The sequence below is a fragment of the Dermacentor albipictus genome, chromosome 2 (genome assembly GCF_038994185.2).
Source record: "Dermacentor albipictus isolate Rhodes 1998 colony chromosome 2, USDA_Dalb.pri_finalv2, whole genome shotgun sequence".
NCBI classification, from domain to species: Eukaryota; Metazoa; Arthropoda; class Arachnida; order Ixodida; family Ixodidae; genus Dermacentor; species Dermacentor albipictus.
Window position 1 is genome coordinate 192,129,010 of NC_091822.1, and position 24,057 is coordinate 192,153,066.

General features: G+C 40.8%; 1 protein-coding gene across 1 annotated transcript in view; it reads right to left on the bottom strand.

Moving 5' to 3' along the window:
* The window catches only part of hob (bridge-like lipid transfer protein family member hobbit), a 113,752-nt gene that overhangs the window by 57,370 nt on the left and 32,325 nt on the right, over positions 1-24,057 (bottom strand). The window contains exons 14-26 of the mRNA XM_065427433.1: positions 23,707-23,737; positions 23,399-23,522; positions 22,318-22,482; positions 19,929-20,105; positions 17,622-17,708; positions 9,560-9,671; positions 8,632-8,752; positions 7,567-7,678; positions 6,311-6,402; positions 2,424-2,496; positions 2,259-2,360; positions 2,040-2,099; positions 1,841-1,934 (exon numbers count right to left, since the gene is read on the bottom strand). Coding sequence (XP_065283505.1) covers positions 1,841-1,934; positions 2,040-2,099; positions 2,259-2,360; positions 2,424-2,496; positions 6,311-6,402; positions 7,567-7,678; positions 8,632-8,752; positions 9,560-9,671; positions 17,622-17,708; positions 19,929-20,105; positions 22,318-22,482; positions 23,399-23,522; positions 23,707-23,737 — 1,350 coding nt within the window. The remainder of the gene's footprint in view (positions 1-1,840; positions 1,935-2,039; positions 2,100-2,258; positions 2,361-2,423; positions 2,497-6,310; positions 6,403-7,566; positions 7,679-8,631; positions 8,753-9,559; positions 9,672-17,621; positions 17,709-19,928; positions 20,106-22,317; positions 22,483-23,398; positions 23,523-23,706; positions 23,738-24,057) is intronic.

Sequence of the window (24,057 nt, forward strand, 5' to 3'; positions counted from 1 at the left end):
CCTTTAGGGTGCAGCACGTGGGCTGATCGCATATGCTCAAAAGTGCTCAAGGTCATGATTAATATGCTGTGACCGCACTGATGTGTCACTGACAGCATCCTAAATGAGAGGAGGGGGAAAAAAGGATAACTCCCAGCTCACCGTTGCTGTGTGGGGCCCCAACAAAAGGGCAGCAATTACCCAAGCAAGTGCGTGCGAGTAGTGATAGAAAGAAAAGGGAAAAGATGAGGGGAGCAGAGCCGGGTGCGGTGTCTGGCTGGGCTAATGAGCTGCTGTTGGGTGAAAAGTGAGTGCAAGTGACATTGCCAACGCTGCACATTGCCTTTCCTTGGTATTTTCGAAGTCAAGATTTCAAGATTTCTGGAGTCAGGTGCAAAAGCATTTTGAGATAAGGAGTGAAAAACAAATGGGTTGACACCATGGCTGGAAAAAATTTAGACAAGCGATATTTTGAGACATCAGCGTTCGAGTTAATAAGGGTTTACTATATTTTTATACCTGTTATGCACATGCTGTAAACAAATGTTTTTATATATATATATGTATGTATTTTAGGTTGAAGTTTATTGCCACGTCATAAAAATACATAGTTAGTGTATAAGTGTTACAGGAGGAGGTCCCAAAGTGAAAACTCTGTGGGACTATCGGTACGACATTGGTTGATTACAGGGAAGGTGAGTCTAAAAGCAGCTGGCATACAAATGGTTAACTGAAATGATTTGAACACTGAACTGAATTCAAAATTTTTTCCAAAGCTTAAGCCGTATTACAACTGATTGTTGTGCCTGTACAATCGTGAGTAATATATCAGGGAACACCAAATCTGTGTTTAAGCAACAATGACTTGTTATGTGTGGATTTGAATCTGACATGTTGATATGTTACAAGTAGTTTCCCGATTGAGCCTTAAGCCTCTTGTAGATCTGTGCGAATCACTTGTGTTTAGCCACTACGGCATCTTGAGGGCAAATCTGGTGTTGCCTTACATATTGTAATGGAATGGAAGTAAGCAAAATGTGCAGCCTGTTTCACATGCAAATACACCTGCCCTAGGAATAAGAATTATTTACGACACAAGACACACATGATTGTACACGAATTGCTTTCCTGCATGAGCACACTGAACTTCCTGGTTTTACTTAATCAGACCTGCCAACGTAAGAATTTGAAAAACACGACACTGAAAGCCAAAAAATACTAAAATCTGGCAAAAATATGCACAAGATTGTTTGATTATTTAGTATGCTGACTGTTTACTAACGGGTCATACACTTTCTTCAGTATTCGAGCTATGAACAGAGCAAGAACGATCCACACTGCAGACAAGCCAAAATGCTTATCAAATTTATTACTGAAATATTCAACAATTCGGTTGCCAGTATACATACATAATGTTTCTATCAGTTATGTTGCTACTGAGCGGGTACGTTCATACTATAATCAACAGGTCTGAAAAATTGTGCCATAAAAAGTCACTCAGTTACTGCATCTGTCTCTATTTAAATCAATTTTGCCCTGAACTATATGCAAATGAAAAATAGTAAAATATTTGTCAATACGACAACTAAACACGAATGCTAAAAATGAGCTATTTTACGATAAAATAGTAAAAGTTGGCAAGGATGCATAAGGCTCGTAACAGGCAAAGATGGAATGATAAAATGCACATTACTACATTCCCACTTTCTAAGTGTGTGTGTAATGGTGTCTTGTGCGAGATCTTCAAAGAAATAAGCCAAAGTTGGGAAGAGGCACAGAAATCTTAAGCATGTCAATTTTGCTAAGTTTTAGGATATTAAGAAATAAAGCGATCAAGAAATAAATTGGTCAGCAGACATACCCGGCAGCAAAAGATGTGTTTTGCGATAGTTTTCAATCTTCTCATCGAGCATTCTCTTTCTCTTCAGGCTTTCATGATATTCGTCTTCAAGTAGCTGCAAAGGCATATACATGAGACTTCAGAACTTTGCCGACTAAGTACACTTCAACATCGCAAATTAAAATACTTGAACGAGAAGACTGAAGAAGGATAATCTTACCTCATAGTTGTTCCTGAGCTTTACTTCAAATGGATCATCACCAAGCTCTATTGTGAGTGTCTGACATAAACACAGAGAGATATCAGTAAAGTAAAAACTATGCGTAATTCAAGAAACTAGTGGCATAGATAACTAACTCTACAGTTACAAATTAGCATGTTTGAATTTCATAGTACTCCTTAAACCATAAAAGGTAGTGACCAATTCGCTTAGTCTTACCTTAACCTTGATAGAAAAGTCAGAGGGAAGTGGTGAATCAGCTGTAAAAGGTACCTTGCCCTTCTTGTGGACAAGCTTTAACCATCTAATGATGTTAACAGCCTGAAATATAGTTGCATAGAATAATAAATTCAACACCTATAGCAAGAAATACAAAATAATTACCTCTTCACTACAGGCTTCTGCAAAGTTGTAGTCATAGGGGAAAGCAACTCGCATCTCCTCAATGGAAAGAGTCCTGCAATACACAATCATGAGCAAACATTATTTGAGATGTTCCATAAATTATGTTCCAGTTAGAAGCAAAACAGTAAAAACAGTAAAATGAATCAAAACTTTTTTCCCATACGTGTTGCAATGTGTGCAGTTTGTATTTTTTTGTATCCATGATTTGCTGCTAGTAATACATTCTATAACATGCCATGTTTTATTATGTTATTGTTCCTTTCTACATTATGTAACTCACTCCCCTCTCATGCTTTGGTGCTAGAACTTATGTGAAATAAATAAATAAACAAATAAATAAATAAATAAATAAATAAATAAATAAATAAATATAACAAACTCAAAATAAGGATAGCCACTCATATCTCACTGTGACAAAAAATGAGAACTGCTGACACATTTATATATTATCATCAAGTTTATTATACCACGACAGTGCAACATGAAGGTTCTCAAGTCTGCTAGGTGGTTTTTAACCTGAATTTAAGTGTGATCTTTTAAGTTTGTGAGTTCCTTCTGGGATTGAAATGTGTGGTAATCTTAGAACTAGACAATGGTTATGTGTAAATTTGTCTATTCCTAAAAATAAAACCCCCACAAAGTCACACATGTGCAATCTCACTAAAGCATTTCTTCCAGAAAATCAAGCATGAATCTGTTAGTAATGACAAGAAAAAAAAAGAAAAAGAAGAAAACTTATATGTAAATAAGAACTTTGTTACCATGTCAGCCCATTGTATGTTCCCATAATCCTGCCTGGAATTGCCTTGGACAGAAACAGCTAATCTAAAACAGTTTCGTGATTGCAGAGCATAGCTACTATATTCACAGAATAAAGCATGTGTGAGAAGTTTTACCAATAGCACTTGGTTAACTTATTTTGAGCTGCAATACAATGTGTACAATGTTTTTTTATTCTGAAGTACAGAAAAAAAAAACTTTATTAGGGATGGGCAAACATTGGAAGTTTCAAATACGAATCGAATGCTACAGGCTAACTATTTATACTCGTATTCAAAACGGAAATATTTGGTATTTTTGAATACCAAAAGTAACCAAATATCTCCCAGCAATCGAATGTAAAAATGTGGTTACTCTTCTCCGTTAAGCAATGCAGGAACAAAATAAGTAATGCAAGGTTTGTTTTTGGTTTCACAGCGAAAGCCTACGCGACAACCCATAAATTTTGCTTGTAGTCTGTGATTTAGTGTTTTTTCCAGTCTAGTTGGGTAGCAGTTTCAGCTTTTATTTATTCATTTATTTTTACATACTGCAGCCGATCTTGGGCTAAAGCAGGAGTAGCGATAACATCATGGTGATAACATCATATGTCAGGTGCAGACAAAAAATTGGCCAAGGTAAATAATGACCATTTCTGGGTAAAGTATTCCAACATTTAATTGTAGAGGGTGAAAGCTGTCTTTGTACATGTCAGTTCTGGGTTGCAATGGTAAAAGATTCAGGCTGCGAGAGCTACTAGTATGGAAATGTTTAGAAAAACTTAATGTATTTATCTAAGTTGGTACAGCGTGAACAGTTAAGGTTATGCAGGGGTGGGCCGCCCAAAGTCATTTTGGAGCAATTTCTGGAGCAAGTAAAATTATATTTTGAAGCAGTTTAGAGCAGACCAATCTGAATTTTGGTGGAATAATGGAATATGGCAGTGCACTTCGAAACCACGATGAGACACAGAATAAACTAACACAAGCACTGCACTGCAACTGTCTTAAGCTAAGTTTTGAAGCCAATTACCCTGAAACAAACTTTCTAGTGCATGCAAATTTTGGTAATAGTGCCTGTAGATTTTTGATTAGTGATAGCACTCCGAAAAAAAAAAAAAACATGCATTCTGCAATAGTGAGCCCGAAATTTCAAAAAGTAGCCCAAGACATTTTTTTACAGAAACGTATTTCATTAATGTCTCAACAGTGTCGTGAAGTGCTGGAAATGTGCTTGACCAACAGACCATACATGGAAGCAAGAGTTATGAACTACTGTGGTTTATTAATAGCCATTTCTACATAATAGACCAGGGTGAATCCAAAACACCCGCTACAGTGCATAACGTAAATGATTAGCACTTTATGATAGGTCGAAATGACTCACGCTTCACCCATATAAGCATCAAAACAGATCGGAATAGTTTTACTTTATACCAGCCCTAGGGACAGAGACGCCCACCTGCTGAACCCGCTGCAGCGCTCGTCCCTAATATCTAGTTTGCTTGCAGCGTCCTCAGCCTATTATTTTTTATTTCGATAGCATTTATTGCCACAGAAATTACACTGACACTTCAGGCACATTTCTGCCACCACCATGATGTTCTGTATAAAGTCCAAGGGCGATAACATTGTCGCCCGGTGCCATATGCTGTATGTGTGAGTGAAAGCGTGTGAGGTCGAACCAACGATGGCAGCTCATTCTCGCACGCACAAGGGAGAAAAGCGGGGATGAAGCACACCGTCTTCCGTAGGGCGCAATGCACCATGGGGGGAGGTGCGTTCTACTTTGGTGGCTGCTGTGTATATTGTGGCCGCATGGGCCCTATTTTAGAAAGTGGTCTGCGATGGGACAGAGTGTGCGGCAAGCTCCATGTCCACTGTTTAAGCCATTTAGTTCGCATAGAAGCAAGAGGCAGCACGAAGGTCAATTCACTCGCTGCTGCTGCGCTTTCTCACTCCAGCATTTTGACAGCGAGTTTCCACAGTTGTCGAGTGAGATGTGTTCATGTTTGCTTGTGCACACATGACACCATGCTTGTTAATTTAGTTAGCATGCCTATGTTTATATGGTTATACAGCTGATAAAACTACTATCCTTACTTCGTGTAGCTCTCTAATAATTTGCTATCGTAATCGATGCTTTGCCTTTTGGGCAAAACTGAGACCTTTTCTCGTTGTTTTGCGCCTCAGCTAGGACGCACCGTGCCGCTCGGCCCACTCAACCCTACTCTGGTACACTCTACATACAGCCGCCTTGGCATGCCCTGCCCATTCTGACAGGAGCGACGACAGCTGAGAGTGGCCGCACACACACCGGCCACTTGCCGTAAGCGCTGAAAAGTTCAGTATTACAAGCGAGAAAATTATGACAAACTGTGCCAGAGGCGCCGTCGCGTGGCGTGCGTAATGTGAATGGCTGCAGTCTTTTGCAGAGAATGAGTTTGCTTGCTGCTGGCGGCCACCGCCAGAGCACGTGCCAAATCCGTTCTGGCGCAGCGTGGAGCAATTTTGGTCAATTCTTTGTGCTTGGAGGAGTTTCGCACAGGAATTTGCATGTGTATCAATATGTCAGAAATGGCAAAGGAGTCTTGCCCCTGGTTATATATACCTCGTACTACAGAATGCCAGTGGATAATGCAACAAAAATTATGTTGCTTTAAATTAGCATGAACAATTTGCACTATGCAATGTCTGCAACTGCTAGAGAATTCAGCAAGATTTTACCTCTCCGTATGCCACCAGTTCACCCAAACTTGAAAGCAAAGACACGAGGTAAGCTATGGGGTGGAATATATATGTATCAATCGAGAAAAACTCCACAGTGCAAAGAAAAAAATATAACATACAAGAACAGATTAGTATGTACAAAACAAACCCTTTCCAATTTAATTCTTTTGACAAGGTTTTGAAAGTTCAGAGCTAACTGGGCTCAGCAGTAACTCAGCAGTAATACCAGAGAAATTAGCGATGTCAGCTTCAAAATGGTGGCAATACTTTAGTCAAAGGAACTTGTTGAGAAGTGTCTGTTTTATATTCCCAACTATGTAGAGACTCTTACAAATTCGAGTCAGATGTTTTATACTCAGAGAAATGAATGTACCTTACCAGAGCTTGTTGTACTGCTGAGTCAATCCCTTTATCGTGTGGCGATTTATGGATGATTTTTCATCTGATGGGGCAGCCACATACTGCACTTGCTGTTAAAAGCCCAAAAAGGGGGGGGGGGGGGAAGTTAAAAATTCTTCAGAGGTAACCAACCATCACTAATACATTTATAATTTAGAAAATGTGCATGAAATGAGGCATACATTGCAAAAAGCTGACAAAAATAAATTTGTAACACCGCACTCAAATCATACAGCTATAATTCACATGCAACCATGCCGCCACTTTTGCCAAGAATTTGGAAGTTGTGTGAACAAATGGCAAGACATCTGAACAATCCAACGACTCTCATTTTATGCACTATGCTTCTGCAAACATTCCTGTTTCTTTAAAACCAAGTCTTGCTTGTTGTGTGTTTGAAATAATGTTCAGTTGCGAGCTAGTGCCTGTTCTGTGTCTTCCCTCTTGTTGTCGAAGTTTGCTGTTTCCTACCAACATGAAGCAGCCAGCCCAGCAACACGTGTTAGTAAGATAACGAGCACATTGTCATGTGCTCAAAGTATAAAAAGCACAGGTTGATTTTCAATAAGTATACTGGTGAACAGCATCCAAATGGCCACATTGGCCAAGTGAAATTCCAGTGAGCTTAGTGGTATGGCAATGGTATGGTTCTGCCAACAACACAATCTCACACCTCTTAGTAAAACTTTGATAAGACATGTCTTGGTTCTTTTCTGTTTTTCCTTTGCTGCTTCTCTTCTACAAGGAAAAAAACCCTAGTGGGCTGATTTTTAAGCAAAATAATGGCAGCCAAGCTATGGTTTGTGTATTGACTTTAAGTGTTCATATGCATAACCTTAAGATACAGAGGAAAGCAGTGTGATGTGGAGTGTTAATGTAATGAGATGGTATTCTAATTTCTAATTGAAGAAAAAGAAGTAGAATTGGTCAGGTGATGTACTGCAGGGAGCAGATAACACTGGTTTGTCAGGCTATGCAAATGGCTTCCAAGGGAAGATAACCAATGTCAAGGACAGAATAAGACTAATTGGTTTGATGTGATTATGAAATTCACAGGCATAGGAGCAAGGAGGCTGATGCAAGACAAGGGAAAGCAGAAATGGCTGGGAGAACCCTTAACACTCAGTGGACAAATCTATGATGACCATGATGAAATATGATAGTGGCATTTGTAGATTCCACATTTATAACATGCACATGAACAAGAGACAGATGCTCATTAAGCTCACACCAACCTGTAGCTTAAACACAGGGTGCTCATCAAAATACACCACCAATGCATCTGTGTGGATGGATTTTCGTGCTGGCTTTGCCTTTATGTGAAGATCTGACATGATAAACTTGATTCTGTCGTAGGGAGAAACAAGCCAGTAAAAAGGCAATTCATATTTGCCGATCAACATTATTCACAAGCTCTACAAGCAATGACAGTGACACCATTGAAACATAAACACATCTAGTATTCCATGTATCAAAAGCTGCTTAAACCCCTTAAAGGGATCGTGACAACATCAGCTCATCACGAGTGATAGTTCTATTTTGGCTTGTGATGAGCCCCCCTTGCAACATAGATGGCCATTGACATTCGTTTATCGATGCTTTTATACAATTAGATTTCCCACAATTTTTGCAGACATATTTGTCTGATCTAAATATGATGTAACAGTATACCACATCAAGAAATGAGCCATTATAAGCTGATGTTCAAAGGCAGAAAAGGTGATGATTTGTACGGTGCCATGTAAACAAGCATCGCTACAAAAAAATATATTTGTGCAGATGCTTGCAGATGATTCGATGATGCCACCATTATTCGGCGATGACAACACCTATCTCCGCCTCGCTCTCGAGTGTTCTGAGACAGGTGGAAATTGCACTTGAAATTGAATTCAATGTAGGTATATGAATTTTATACGCATAGGTCTCACCAGCTTATGCATAAGTACTGCAACTATGCACTGTTATACTGATCATTTTTGCTGTCAGAGTGCTGGCAAAGAGTCAAAATCTGACAAAGATGACCATTCCTGATACAATCACAGTACATGCTGGACACAAGCAACAAAAGGCAGGGAACAACCTGCACCGTGCCATTCCTGCACCATTTGTATTAGTTTCCAAAATGTCCTAGTGTCGAACAGTGGCTGCACTTCTGAACTGGCGCTGCACGAGCTCAGAACTGTGCAGTGAACGTGTGCAAGGAGTGCAGGCAAATCGAACAGGCCTTATATGTGTGAATCTAATTAACAAGCATTAAATGTATATGCACTGACGGCAGATAAGCATCATTTGTGCCTAACCTGTGGGCTTTTGAAAGACGAAATTCAAAACTGTTCCCGCCTTGCAAGCAGATGTTGAATGTCACGCCCTCGGAAATTCGTTCTTCATCTCGTGGCATATTTTCTGGCACTTTCCGCTCAACTGCAGTAAAACAAAATTATCTTCAAGATCAAGAGAGCACATTTTTCTGAAAGAAATGGTGGCGCAATGTGCCAACAAGGCAGCAACACCCCATTCGCTGTCACTAATATTGTGAGTGATTTGCATTGCAGGGGCATGCATGCCACCATTTTTTTCACAGAGGAAAACTCCCCCCGCCCCCTTTTTTTTTACCTGACATTATCACAGGCAACTTGTAATTGCAATTCAGTGTGGACAAAACAGGCAGGTGCAACACCCAACATGCTATGCATTAGACAAGACCTGCTGCCATGATGTACCACCTTCATGCAAATTTTAAAGGGACTGAGAACCAATTTTTATGGTACTCGTTTTTTTTAGCGCAATGGTAAGCTTGGCAGTCAGAGTGTTAATCATGAATGAGCCAGTTGTTAAGCTAGGAGAGGCATTTATACTTGTCTTCCTGGCTAGAGAGCCCTAGAGAGCTCATACCTGTGCTAGAGAGCCCATTTAATGTTCAATGTAAGGCTAACATTTAAAGTAACAATGCATTTCACCACAGCTAAGTAAATCAATTTTTACTGGAGTAGGCTGCTAACATGCTTGGATAAGACACCCCAAATAGGGGTGTATCCATCAATGATGAAGCTGGCCAGTTAATCTATGGCTTATAATTTTATTTGCTAGATGAAAGGCATGTCTTTTGGCCACAGGCCTATAATCAATTACTTGTGTTGCAGCAGCAACAGAAATATGCATGACAGTTCTCTTGAAGAGCACACTAAACCAGGCAAGACAATAATGTTCAGATAAGCTAGAAGGACATACATTTCAGGGAAGACTTCAGCTCCAGTAGATCTTGCACAAGGGTGACCAAGCTCATGTGCAATGTTGTGCACCAGCTAAGTGAGACTTCATCTAGTAGTTGCAGATGTACCTCCTGTAGACGATGCAGTGAAAATTAAAATGTTGACAAAGAAAAGGTGCAGCAGATCATTCCTATAGATCTTGACTATGAAAACTGTCCCTGAATACTAATGAGAAAGCTTTATCGCTGGAGCACGTATAGTCTAAACACATTCAAACAAAGAAATAATTTTGCTCGGCATTCAATGCACCGAATTCGATGTGGTCTGTCCTTCACCATCAACATAAAAAACTCTAAAAAAAATCAAAAACAAGTTTTTCATTCAGGCCATTAATATTTTACAGAAGTTATTGAAAATTTCAAAGTTTGAGAAATACCAAAGCATCAAGTTCACAACATGGGTAACTCATCAAAAAGATTATGTCAGGACACCAGGCTGCACCTACCGATATATCTAAAGCGGACAAAATGAATGCACTATGAAATATACTATATATTGTAGTGCATCACTCTGAAATATATTGAGTAAGTACTATGTTTGCAAAACCCTTTTGAGTAATCTAACAACTTTTTGTAAGCTGTAAACTCGTATATCGAATTTGTGTGCATCAGATGCTCCAACTGATATAGTTTACAGTACTGCAATAGTTAAACCTCGATATAATAAACTTCAATATAAGGAAATTCTCGACATAACGAAGTATTTAACTTTTCATAACCTCTTGACCATAGAACACCATGTATTTAGAAGCTCAATATAATGAAGTATGTTGGTATGCGATTTCAATATAACGAATTTCCACTGCCACCGCAAAGCAATGTCAAGGCAATAGGCAGTTTTAGTTGGGCATATTGTAGCGCCACGAAACGGCGCTTCCGTGCACAATGCCAAGAGCGCATGCGCGAGGAACCACGTGACTTCTCTTTGTGAGCATCGACGTGAATAAAAGTGACGTGGTTACTCGTGCATGCACTCTTGGCATTGCGCATGGAAGCGCAGTTTCGCGGCGCTACAATACTCCCCCCCCCCATTAAGAAGGTTGCGTGTTCGGATCACGTCTGAGTCACCAATAGACACAGAGGCCTGGGAGAAGACAGCGCTTTGAGGATAATACATGCCTTTGCTCTCTGTCACTTCACTTATGTGGCTGGATTATTCAAATGGAAGCAGGCAGAACTTAACAAACTTAATGTGATGCTCAGGAAGCTCGTTAAAGTAGCCCTAGGTATACCCAGTAACGCTGCAACCGACAAACTAATGAGTCTAGGGGTGCACAATACAATGCAAGATATTGCGGAGGCCCAACAGCTAGCGCAACACGAAAGATTGACAAAGTCACGAGCTGGCAGGAACATATTACAGGCAATAGGTGCAGAACTGAATACATCGAGGAGTCCAATAGAGGCTGAAGTAGAATTAATGACTGAAGTTAGGAGCAAGATCAGAACCAACCCTCTCCCCAGAAACATGCATCCAGAATATAATGTCGAAAGGAGAAAGGCAAGAGCTAAAGCACTCTTGAAGGAAATAGAGCAGCAGAACCAACTGGCAGCTATAGTTGATGCCGCCTGGGTGAACGGTAAAGAAGCCTATACGGCCATTGTATCAAATTATCAAGGGAAGGTGCAAGACGCTCTCACAATTTTTACCAAGGACCCCACGGTGGCAGAACAAGCGGCAATTGCTCTAGCCATCAGGAGTAATAAGTGGGCCTTCATTTACAGTGATTCAAAAACCGCTGTAAAGTGTTTTGATAAAGGCTACGTAGCTGGAGTTGCAGCGAAACTTTTTGAAAACATTGTGATTATGACAACTGAAATCCGATGGTTTCCTGCGCATATGGGGAAAGTGGACGAGACTCGGGTAAACCTCAATGAGGTTGCTCATGACTTGGCACGAGGACTTGCTAACCATGACAGTCACAACCGAGCCGTTCACCATCAAGCGAGGGAATCCAGAGATCATTTATTAACATACAATGATGTTACCAAACATTACTATTTAGGACGCAGACAATTCCCATTGCCACATTCAAAACTGAACAGGGCTCAGGCAGTGTCACTGCGCTTATTGCAAACGGGTACATATCCCACACCGTACACCATTAATAAAATATATCCAGAGAGGGAGATTAAGATGGAATGCAATGATTGTAATGGCATCATTGGAATCAGACATATGCTGGCGGGGTGTCCCGCGACTCTCCCCAACCTCGTTGAAGAATGGACACAGTGGGAGAAAAGGATTCAAAGCCCATTGTTTCAGGACCAACTAAGGGCAGTCCAGAGGGCCCATGATGTTGCTGAAAGGCTTGGCCTGACAGTGCCAACGTGGGAGCGGCCCGCCTTGGCTTGAGCAGTCGAGCCTCCGGACCTCAGTACAATAAACGTTTTCACACACACACACACCAATGTTGGAACGCGCTGCTAGGCTGAGCCAAGTGATTATAATCAACCACGCGTCCCAAGCAACAACTGAACTTTTATTCACTCCGAACCTCACGAAGAGAAGTCACGTGGTTCCTTGTGCAAGCGCTCTTGGCATTGCACATGGAAACGCTGTTTCGCAGCGCTACAGGCATCCGCAACCACCCATGTAAGCGACGCGCAAGGTCGTGTGTACATAGCGAAGCACGCGCGCACAATACGGCTATAGTTGGCCGGACGCAAAAGTTGAGAAGGGGATTGCTGACTTGTACACGCAGGAGCCGGTAGTATGCTGCTCAGAGCCGCCATACGTCAGCTCCTTAAACTGCGTAGCTGTGGGTAGTCATCTGCCACGAAGTCAAACCACAAGCCAGAGTCACATCTTCGACAAGAGCCATGTCGAAAAATGCACTCTCGTGGAAATGTGAGAACACTTGAGAACGCCCCAAGCTTGCAGAGCCCGCAGCGAACACTATGCTACTTTTGAAAAGCTGCGGGCGCACGCAAGAAACTACGCATGCACACTGGCACCTCTGCGGGTGTCCTGCATACGCAGAGCTGTTGCAGATGTCCAACTAAAACTGCCTAATAAATGGAAACTTCGGCGGATGCAGATGGCCAAATGATTGAATTACAAGTGGCTGCTTGCAAACGCACCTCTTAAATCGTGCACTGCGCGACAAGAGCGACCGCCGAAGTAAAGCTGGTAAAGCTACATCACGTCCCATATACAGTCCAAGTGTGATAAGCTCCTATCACGTACCGCACACTATGTGCTTTAGGTGTGAGTAAATGTGTGCGAGGGTGAGACAAGAAAGCAGGTGGTTTCACGAATGCCACCTTCCCACAAGAGCAAACGCAAGGGGACCAAGAGGGGAGGGGAGCGAGCTCACGGTAACGTGATCAAGCATGCGTGACGGGGCCGACTTGGGGGGTAAGTTGGCGTGCGTCTCGATTTCTGTCGCAAGTCTCGGCCATGGCTGCGCATGGCTGTAAGCGCGGCTGAGCGCATATGCAGCCACGTACCCTGGTTTATTAAACGTAATCTGCTGCCGTGTGTGCAAAGAGTGGGCGTGCCGAGAGGGCATGACACCTTGTAAGCTGTCCTCCCGTGCATTTAGTATTGGAGGCTGCATATCTCGAGTTTTGGTGACCCATTGGGGAGAGAGGCTGACGAAGCATTCACACCCCGCTGGCGGTGCTTTTTCTAGCTGATAGCATCGTCCCAGTGCGAGCGACGCTATCAGCTGCGGGGGCAGAGTGCGCTCGAAAGTGAGGCTAGCTTTGCTTAATTCATACCGCTGATGTGAAGACATCGTCAACGTACAAGGCATGAAAGCATATCATTCATCGCAGGCTCCCAAATTTAACAAATTAATTGTTTTCTGAATTACACTTTGTTTTTTGCTTTTTCAATTGCCCGATGATTTGGAGAATTCTGTGGCCTCTTTCTGCGTATGAAAAGTCTATCGGAGACTGTACTTATTTGCATAAAAGGTCGAATTTAAATACAACGAAATTTCGATATAACAAAGCGAATTGCCAATTTTACATAACATTAAAAATAAAATTATGGCGTTTTACATGCCAAAACCACAATTTGATTATGAGGCATGCCGTGGTGGGGAACTCTGGAAATTTGAACCACCTGTCTTTAACGTGCACCTAATTCTAAGAACATGGGTGTTTTCACATTTTGCCCTCATCGAAATGTGGCCGCCATGTCCAGGATTCAGTTTTACCGACCTTGCTATACCGAGGTTTAACTGCGTATGTTCCCTTTGGTTAATGTTACAAATTTGTGAAGTTTGTGCTTCTATTTCTTTTCAACAGCAATTTTCAGCGGTTTTTGTAAAAGCTATGGGCCATAATTCAAAATTCTTCGTACACACAGTAAAATTAAGCTACATCTTTTAAATGCAACAAATATCATTCAAACTGGTTCAGTGGTTATCGAACGATAACACTTGTGCACTACACATGTATTATAATAGAAGGATCAGAGTTGGCTCAGAGCTAAAGCCTCCCTGTTAAAGGGGCCCTGAACCACTTTTTATCGAAGTCTATAAATGCCTTTAAAGTTGAAATAGGCTGTTTCAGAAATACGTTTCTGCAAAAATTACTCCAATGCATTCAGCAGAAGCAGAGTTATTGGCACTGAAAGGTTGCCTATGATCCTCTTTGCGGTGCTCCGTCTCCTTCTTCAATCCCTTGTACTGTGAAGGCTACGGCAGAGCAGGGTGGGCCCATAATGTTCTGCCTACTGAACGTCACCAAGGCACACTGTTCAAATTTGATTTTGAATGTTCACATAGATGCCACTATTTCCAATTTTGGCGTCTACAATGCCCTAAATGCGGTTGTCCTCAGTGCGCCCCAGTGTGCTCAGCGAGCGGACTCATCACGGCCCCTCACGGCGGCCGCAGTGTCTATGCCTCTACAATACATAGCAGTCTGCAGCTACATACAATTGTAGTGCGCATACACAGTTTTTGCTTTGTGCAACAACAGGGTTTAAGTGTGGGCTTACATACATATGCACCTGTCTGGCCGTGCTACATAGAGCAGACCGGCTTTGTCCTTCACCAGCTTGAGCGATGGATAGTAGCCTCATCCAACTTGCGCATCTTGAAGCACTATCAATAGCTCAATATGAAGCGAAGTCTGCAAGGGAGTCTAGCCAGGAGCAGCCAGGAGTGAGCATGCACTGGCAAGCGTGCGTGTGGTGTGACCTTAAGTTTTGTGTAGTTCGAGGCTAGTTGGGTGTTCAAAACTAATTGAAGTTAGCAAGACCTGATGGCTACGACACCAATAAGCAGTCTGGCCAAAGCTTTGTTCTTACGTGGGTGGCCGTGGCTGAGCTTAAGCAGACGACAGTCGGCTTCTTCCAGAAGTACGTAATTCTTACCGAAATTAAAAAATGTTTGCTTACTTCAGCCTGTTTATTAAACTGCATCAACAAATATAAACAGTAACACTAGTAAGAAGTGCACTGATCCAAACACCATTCTTGATTGTGTCAGCTATTGGCCGATAGCAGCCGCATATGGGAATATGCTATATGACAAAATATAGTGCCTGAAAATAGTGAGGAGTAGGCTTCTGTTGAAAACAGAGTGTTTGAGAGAAAGGTAACTTCGCACTCCACATGCGAACTCTATGCGCCACGCACAGACAGCAAAATTTGGCTGAGATATTCACAGCAGCGTATGGTATCCACAAAATGCATTTTTCTTCTAAGACTGAGAGGTGGTTCAGGACCCCTTCAAACCTAACAAAAAGAATATATCTCACAAGAACTTTCTATTTTTACTGCATAAATAAAAAAATACAGCAGTTGGAGAGTGCAGTAAAAATCAAGACATCAAGAACACCATTGCGCTTGTTTAAGTTTCCACATACATAAAAGTAAGTCCTGCCTGTAGCTAAAGCATGAAATGGGACAAAAATTATTCTGTCTGCATAAAGTTAAAATTGTTGTTGCTCATGCAGGTTCAACAACAAAAGAAAAGTTAAATCAGGCTAGACTGGGATGCTCCTGAAACAACTTGTAATTTTTCTTTGGTGGCAACATATGGCATATTAAAGAACGAAATTGTGCCATACAAGGCCAAACTTTTCTTTCCAGTTTCCATAGTAGCCCAACAACAGCAATAGTAAATGTCGCAGTAAGACATCAGACAACAGGTTTGCGACTGAGTCGTTGTTATACATGGTAAAGTCTACAAAAATGAACAGCCTGAATTTAATTTCTGCACACGATTTAATACAGAAACAACAATCAGCTAGGCTCAGCCACTTGACAAAATTTTTAATGCCAAGGTGGAATCGCATTCTGTCTTTTGTGTCATTTTTTGACGTTAAAGGGACACTGAAGTTAAAAATGATTTCTTCTGTATCAGTAAATTACCGTTCTACAACACCAAAAGCATCACTCGTACAATGATAAGACGTTTGGTAAGCCAGAAAAAGCGCAAGAATGAAATATGGGTGGCGACGCCTACTTAAGTTTCCACACCTGGGGGCTGTGACAACTTGGATTTTGATGGCATCTTCTAGGGCCTACTAATTATATATAGCGGTACAGATTGACTACATTGTGTTCTAAAGGAACCAAATATTAAACATGGCAAGTTTCAGGTACCTTTATTCAGCCAACGCGACCCAAATGCGAAAACATACTTTGGATCCCTGACGCCACGCTGACATACCGACGCTTTGGTTTCGGCGCAAAATTCAAATACTGATACTTGGACCTTCGTTTTCTCATCTAATAATATACTATTTTTTTTTTTTCAATGACTGCCTGCAGGGTTCTCAAACAATGCTTCATTAGTCTAAACTGATTTATTGTTTCGCTTTAGTGTCCCTTTAAGTATGAATTCTTAAAGAAAATAACATGCCCACTATTTTATAGCTATAATATGCGAACCTACCTCAAGTTGAATTTTTTTCTAGCTTCCATTTGACACTTCAAATATAAGTAAGTCCCTTCCAGTATTGGTGATTAAGGATGACTCTATAGTCAAATACAAATTTAGAAAAAGGGGAGGCCCCGCCCATATGATCGAAGCGTGACAGCCGATTGCCTTCGTGACTAAAATAGTCCCGCTAAAAAAAAACCATGCTTTAAAACATGTAACTATCGGTATAAATAAAGACTTTTGTATTTTGGTGACTGGTTTAGTAGAGCTCTCGTGATTGGAATGCTACAGCACATGCAAGATCGCGAGAGAAAAATAACCCCGTGCCTTCTACAATGCAGCGCATCATCTGCTTTTTAGCTTCATTGCAAGGGAGAAAAGAAGAAAGAGCAGCTTTGCATGGTTATTGCACTGGTTTACATGTACACGGCACATTTACTATTAGTTTTCTGTGCTTAAAATGAATCAATTGCTATTTAACAAGTACTTAAAGAAAACAATGCATTTATCGAAACCATTACAAACCTGGGGCGAGAAGACGATCGAGGCAGGAACGATACAAACTGCTTCATTCATTGTTTTAAATAAATACTGTTGGTTTTAAATACCAAAGATTTATATATATATTTTTTGGCTCTGTATTTCCACAAACTTATTTTCAAGAATGTGCTATGTTGTTTTTTTTTCCGTTCCTTCCGACTTTTCTTTTTTTTTTGCAAGCCTGCAGTCTCGCCAGCTCGCGTAGCACAAGCTCGCAATAATATTTCCAGCACGATAGACCCCCACAAACAGTTTGGGAATTCACTCTGACGAGGAGCAGACGAACGCAACGGACACGACACGGCGCAGTTCGAAACGCGGGAAGCCATATTCTCCATCAGCGGGGTCACCGGCTGTCCAGCTCGTGACGTCAGTCTAGAGTGCATGCCCATTGGTGCAGGCTCGTGTGCATCCACCTTGGAGGAGTAAATGCCCCTTTCTTTTTAAGTTGTACCCGACTATAGCTAGCAAACAGGCCATGATATGAATTCCTCATTGGACATTTATTTGCTTGTCACTGAATCAAAATCTCTATGTGATTTTACTAGCGCAGACAGAGAGATTAGAATTCATGCTCTTAATAAAAAGCTTTTGAGAGCTGTCATGCACGAGAACGTCACATAAAACTTGCCTTCTGCTCTGGCTTGTAGTTCAGGCGAGCACTTTTTATATAGGCTGCTGCTGGTTTGACCTCTGAAGCCGGGATGCAACTGTAAGACTAAAAAAATTGACACAGTGGTATAACACTGCTTAGCCTTGAGTTACAATGTCAGGAGAATGTCACATGACAATTAAAAAAAAAGTCTGCAGAATACTTCTTTATTCAGATAAGCCATGTTGGTAGATTCTGTTCCTACGATTACACAAATCAATACTTTGAAGGATGCCACTGCCCATCAAGAATAGATTTGCTGACCAACTTTTTTTTACACAAATGAGGCAGCAAAAGTGTATAAATAATTGGGCAGTCTGAAAAAACAAACATCAATGATAAAATCAATTTTGCCATTCTCTACAAGACTATCAATGTGGAAAATTTGTATACAGAATGTCGAGGTATGTTTTCTCGGGGCTGTTTTGTGATGTTTGGGACCATGGGTGCGTCTCGTGTTGACCACTGATTCAGCCTAATGTGTGTTGAGCGTCGACACGAAGCAGATATTGTGTTCGCAACCTTGACATTTTTTACCCTGCGATGCGGTCAGTTTAGGCTTTGTTGCGCAAATGAAGTTTAGCAGAAATGGAACCCTTGCCAAAATCAGGAAAAATAAATAAAAACAAAGCTCGATGTTTCGAGGCCCCTAACAGGCCCGTTGCTCACAATAACAAAAATACACAGTCTTTGCTTATGTGCTCGGAAGATGATGCAATGAGCATGGATAGGCATCTGATAGATTGCCCGTGTTTTGTTAACCGTTTGTGGTGTTGCCTGGATGTACAATTAGGATGCTGATTTTAGCGAATGCTTATCTCTACTTCAGCATGTATCCTTTTCACCAGATGGTATTCCGTCAAACTCTAAACCATAAATCCAGTTTAGAGCTTTCTGACCACACATAAGCTAGGGCTGTTACACCCAATAAGTGCACGTAAAAACTTGGTAGGTGTTTGCGATAGGTCTCAGCTGATCATATGCAGAAGCGAACTCTGCTTCATGAACATGGCCATTAGTCCTGCCCATGCACATCACCTTAAGCTTGACCAACGATATGGTCTACTTGTACAAACTTAGTATTAACCCTTTGAGGGTCGATTTTTTTCGCCATATGCAACCGCCTAGGGTCGATTTTTTTATTGCAGATTCCAATTATTCTTAGGAACTTATTTCGAAAAAATTTACCGTAATTTTTCTAGGGTGATCGTAAAGTGAGAAAAAAATATTTTGCCTTGGTATATATGCACTCTTCATTTATGAATAACAACAATAAAAAAGGAAATAAACATATCAGAAATAAAAATATGATGCATTTTTATGCACATAGTTCAAGGCTTACGAGAATATCTCGCAAGTCTCAAATGTTCCTGCTCTTACACCATTACGTACGTCCATAGCATAATTGAACTGCATAGGTGCGCACACTCAAGAAAACTGTTTGGTTGTGTGCCCATCAAATAAAGCAATACGTGTGACAAATGTTTGCTAATCGTCATCTTATCGCCAACCAGCTAGGGCAATTAGTTTTCGCGAGTCTTAAAAAAGAAAGAAAAGAAACGGAAACGCATGCACGATAGCATCCTTCCTATGCGCACCCCTGTGAGCACTAAACGAGTGAGAAACAAGTGGCCGCCATTTGAGCTATTAGTTGAGCTATCAACCACCCGCGAAACAAAATCCATATGGCCGCCCGCACGCGCGCGCGGTAGCATATAGACGCACGGGAGCAAACTAGTGCTAAAACAAACCATGCAACGAAAAGCGAGAGAGGAAGGCGCTTGAAAAAAATTCCCTGTATCCCCCCATAGTGGCAGCACAAGACAGAAAAGAAGAAGTTATGAAATTGCCGCCGTAAATATACGGCATCGTCCATTTTCGGACTTGTTCGCGGCACCGTATATTTACGTCATTGACCGTCAAAGGGTGAAGGGAGTAATTCCTGCAAGGTCCTGCCACCTCGCACACCTGCTGGCTAGGCCTAACTACCAGTCACCGTAAATGGCAACCAAAGTTGTGGTGGTTTGGTGCTGAGCCAACAAATGGTATAACAATGAATAATAACAACACGGTTAAACTAAACAATAATATTATCTCATGAAAACGTCCTTGGGCAGGTATAAGATGCATAGGATAAGACAGACGTACAGAACTGTAAACAGTACAGAAGACAGGGCTATCCAGCTTGCAGTAGTGAGGTACTATTTAAATTTTTTCCCTTTTTTGAGGATCACGCACCAAGTGCAGCCCAATAATGCATTGTGTTAAGCGCTCAGTGTTTCTCACCTGGACAGTGTTGCGCAGAGCAGCTAACACACAGCCTTCCAAGTTCACGTACACCTTAGCACTGGTGCAATCCACATTCAGGCTGTCTAGTCGGATGAGTGCACCTGTCTCAGCTGAGCTCAGACCAAACAGGTTGGTGTCTGACAGACTCAGATGCAGAGACAAGGCTGGGCCAGCCTGAAGATAGGCAGATGTAACATGTTATGGACTTGACGAAGAGATTGAATAACGAATTGTAGAAAAATTTTGCAGCTGCGTTAGGTTATACACTTGATCCACAATGATTCAAACCTAGGCACATCATACTTAAGATTTATTTAAAGATTATATCTTTTATTCAAAAACAGTGCACCCTCATCAAATATAATGCCTACACAATAAAATGTCTATTGAATTAGGTGGGCGAAGAATGGACCCATATTGCATATATAGTTCAGCACTTGAGAAGTACACAAAAGGTTAAAATGATGTGGCAACTCTGACCTTAAGCAGCTACAACACTTCATGTCACAGCCATTGCATCATCAAATAAAGTCCAACATGGAATCTTTTTGTGACCTCACACATTAATATGAGAGCACAATTATTGGGCCGATCTTACATACCAATCAATGTTACAGTAATTACGTTAGTGGCTAACATTATTTATGCTGTCATTCAGCCGCTAGTTTACTGTACCACATGTCATCATTAGCAGCCTGAAAGCAAGGCACTACTTATGATTCTTACTAGTGGTGCAATGCTAGGGAACAGTGGCTGGCTCAAAAACAACTACCAGCGCAAGTGATGCTGTGGTTTCGTGACCAGAGCATGAATCAAGCCATTTTACTTGAAGTTGGCTTGAGACCAATACACACAAATACACACACTACATAGAATAATTAACCTGAAGGTAAACTACACTGAAGGTTTGCCCAGCATGTTTCAAATGAATTTGACTCATTTGAATTAGAATCGATAACTTTCTCAAAGAAAGACAATTAGTGAAAAAAAAAAGAACCAACATTTTATTTATCAGTTAATTCATACAAACTAGCAAGGCAGTAACAAAAACTGAGTCTAACCACATCCTAACTGGCTATACCGTAGCAGAAAACACAATGGTGGTGTCGCCTGCTTAGGTTATACTACATTCAGGCTTGTCACACTTCTTGCAAAAAAAAAAAAAAAGAACAGTGGGCAGGAAATTTAGAAGAGATGCACGCTGAGTATATAGATAAACTGTACTCAATACATGCTCTGTGTAAAAATTATTAATAATGCAGTTGCAATATTTTATGCACTATAGAAATGCTACCATTGTTATAAATACAGGGTGTTTCAGCAGACACTTTCAAAAATCTTTAAACGTTCCCTGTGGCAAATATCACAATTCTAGTTCATGAGCCGATCTACTCAAAGTGGCAGACACTACTTGCACAAAAAGTTGAAATGCAAAATCAACTAATTATTAAAATTTCACTAATAAAGCTTTAACTAATTACATTATGGCCCATATTGCAATTTACACATTACAGCCGTGGAGTTCGCAAGACGGATCCACTTGGAACAAATTTTCAAGATGACACCAGTTTTGCGATATAAATTTCCGAACTTTGCAGAGAAATGCATTGGCGTTCCAGTTAATTTGTGAACAAAACGTTGCTTTATGCACTGAAGCACACAAGTAACTATAACACCAATGCAGTTCTCCGCAAAGTTCAGGAATTTATATCTTGAAAATGGTGTCGTCCTGAGAATTTGTTCCAGGTGGATCCACCTTGCAAAGTCCACTGGTAAAATTTGTAAATTGCAATATGGGTCATAAGATAATTGGCTAAAATTAGTGAATTCTTGTTAATTAGACAATTTCGCATTTTAATTTTTTTTGGCAAGTAGTGTTTGCCACTTCGAGTAGACCAGCTCATAAAGTAGAATTGAGCTATCTGCCACAGGCAACCTTTAAAAATTTTGAAAGTGTTCACTGAAACACCCTGTATATTACTTGACAGGAGAGAATCAGAAAGTTAAAAGGTGGTAAGCAGCATGAACAGCAGTCGAGGGCACTGAAGTGTAAATGTGACAGTTACATATTAGCTTGATTTACTATTACAGTACAGAACTTTACTTCACTCATCCTGTGTTCTATCTTACAGTTCTTACCTGCTGAAAGCTCCCGACACTTTGTTTGCTAAAATATGGACAGCCAGAAAACAAGCAAGTGCATGCTGTTGTGGGGGCTGAACAGAAAACATCCATAAAAAACCAGCTAGGTGCTAACCACAAATGAGCAAGTTTCTTTGAAAACTTGGTTAACGTAATGTGGAACCCTCTGTAAATTGTCAGGAGTAGTTACTAGGCAGTGGACAATGTCATAAGTAGTGCAAAGAAAAAAAAAAGAAAAGGATACCTCTTTGGACTCCATAGTGGCTGGCTGCTCAGTTTTATGTTCCTTAGCCCTGGCCTGCAGCTTGGAAGACCAGTGCTCCAGCAGGCCAGTTACAAGGGGATTGACTTCAGCGTGGACACCTCCCAGCATGCACTGGATGCGCAGGTCTGAGCTGCTATGCCGAGTCTAGTATGGCATGACAGAAAGGAAACTTGGTCAGTTGACAGTCCTTTGAGTAGGCTATGTGAGTACAACATTATGATTATGTTGATTTTGAAGGAGTAAAAAAGCAGAAGCTAAACAGTACAGTGTCAAGACGCTCTGGGACACCCGAGCAACCTTGCTTGGTGAAAACTAAACCACATCAAAGTCATCTTAAAGGGACACTAAAGAAGATGATTTATTTAGACTTCATTAGTGAATTATGATTCTATAATAATAAAGCAGCCACTCTTACCACGATGGGAAGTTTAACCAGAAAAGGCGCAAATATGAGACAGGTGGCAATGCATCAGCTCACCATGATGCCATGGATTTTGACAGAGCCTACTTTGGTCTAGTTGGTTTTTTATATGGTGAAGAAGGACTAAATTGATTTTTAAGAGAAGCAAATATTCAGCCTAGCAAGTTCTCAGAAATTTCCCTGTTGCAAAACTTTTAACATGAGAAAACATTTTAATTTAGGTACATCAGAAAGATGTGCCATCAGTGTTTCTATTTAGCATCCCTCCTGTCAGCATGCTACTTCATTTATTACCATTTTTATACTTAACAATGAAGGCAGTTGTTTATCACTTCATCTAAAGCAAATTTCGCAGGTTAAACATTACACACGCCATAAACAGTGAGTGGAACATGTTTTGAGTGGGGTTAGTTTCAATATAGGAGTAAGAGCGCTCTGCTTATTCAAAAAATAAGGTGTCAGTATATTTAATCAAAAAAGGATTATCACAAAAATATGTAACCTACGTACACTCTGATCACCCTCTGTCATTCATAATAAATATACTGTTTCTTTTTCTAAACATGAAAAAAAAAAAAGAAAAATCACTGTGTATCAGTCCATGGATAGAGGCAAACAACCACACAAGTGAAACAATACCTTCAGTAGCATCATGCCGATAGAGAACGGAACGTTCCAAACATGGCTCTTCTTCAGCTGATATGGCTTCAGTGTATCACGGGACCCCAGCGTGCACCATGCTGTTTCCAACATCACTTCAGAGCTGCATATTTAATTGTGATATAGTATCTTTACCATTCAAGTGTGTGCAAGATAAAAATAACAAAACCTAGAATGGCTAACACATCTCGGAGTAGCCATTGAATGCGGTTACCACCTCAATGCATAATTTGTTTCACAGTTCTGTTGCATGTGCACTTCTTTAGCCAATGTATTCAAATACACACCTTAGTTCTGGGTTTACAGCTTGATCTTTTCCTAAAATAGAAGAAAAAAAGAACAAATTCAGTATTATGTAAAAAGAAAGTAACACACAGAATAACTGCATTGCAAACACATTTTGCTAGCAAGAGCTTGCAGAAATGGAAAGCTCTGAGCATACAAACTTTAATGAATTTATTGGTTTTGCTTCACCTTCATGCAACAATGTGCTCTGCTACTAACTTCCTCCTTAAATCCTCCTTTTTTGTACAATTAAAGAATGAACTAAGACACTTGCTTCAAAGTTACTAGCACAATACAAAATGCACATGCCCTGTTTAAGTGAAACCTGAAGAAACAAGACCTGAAGGTCAGCA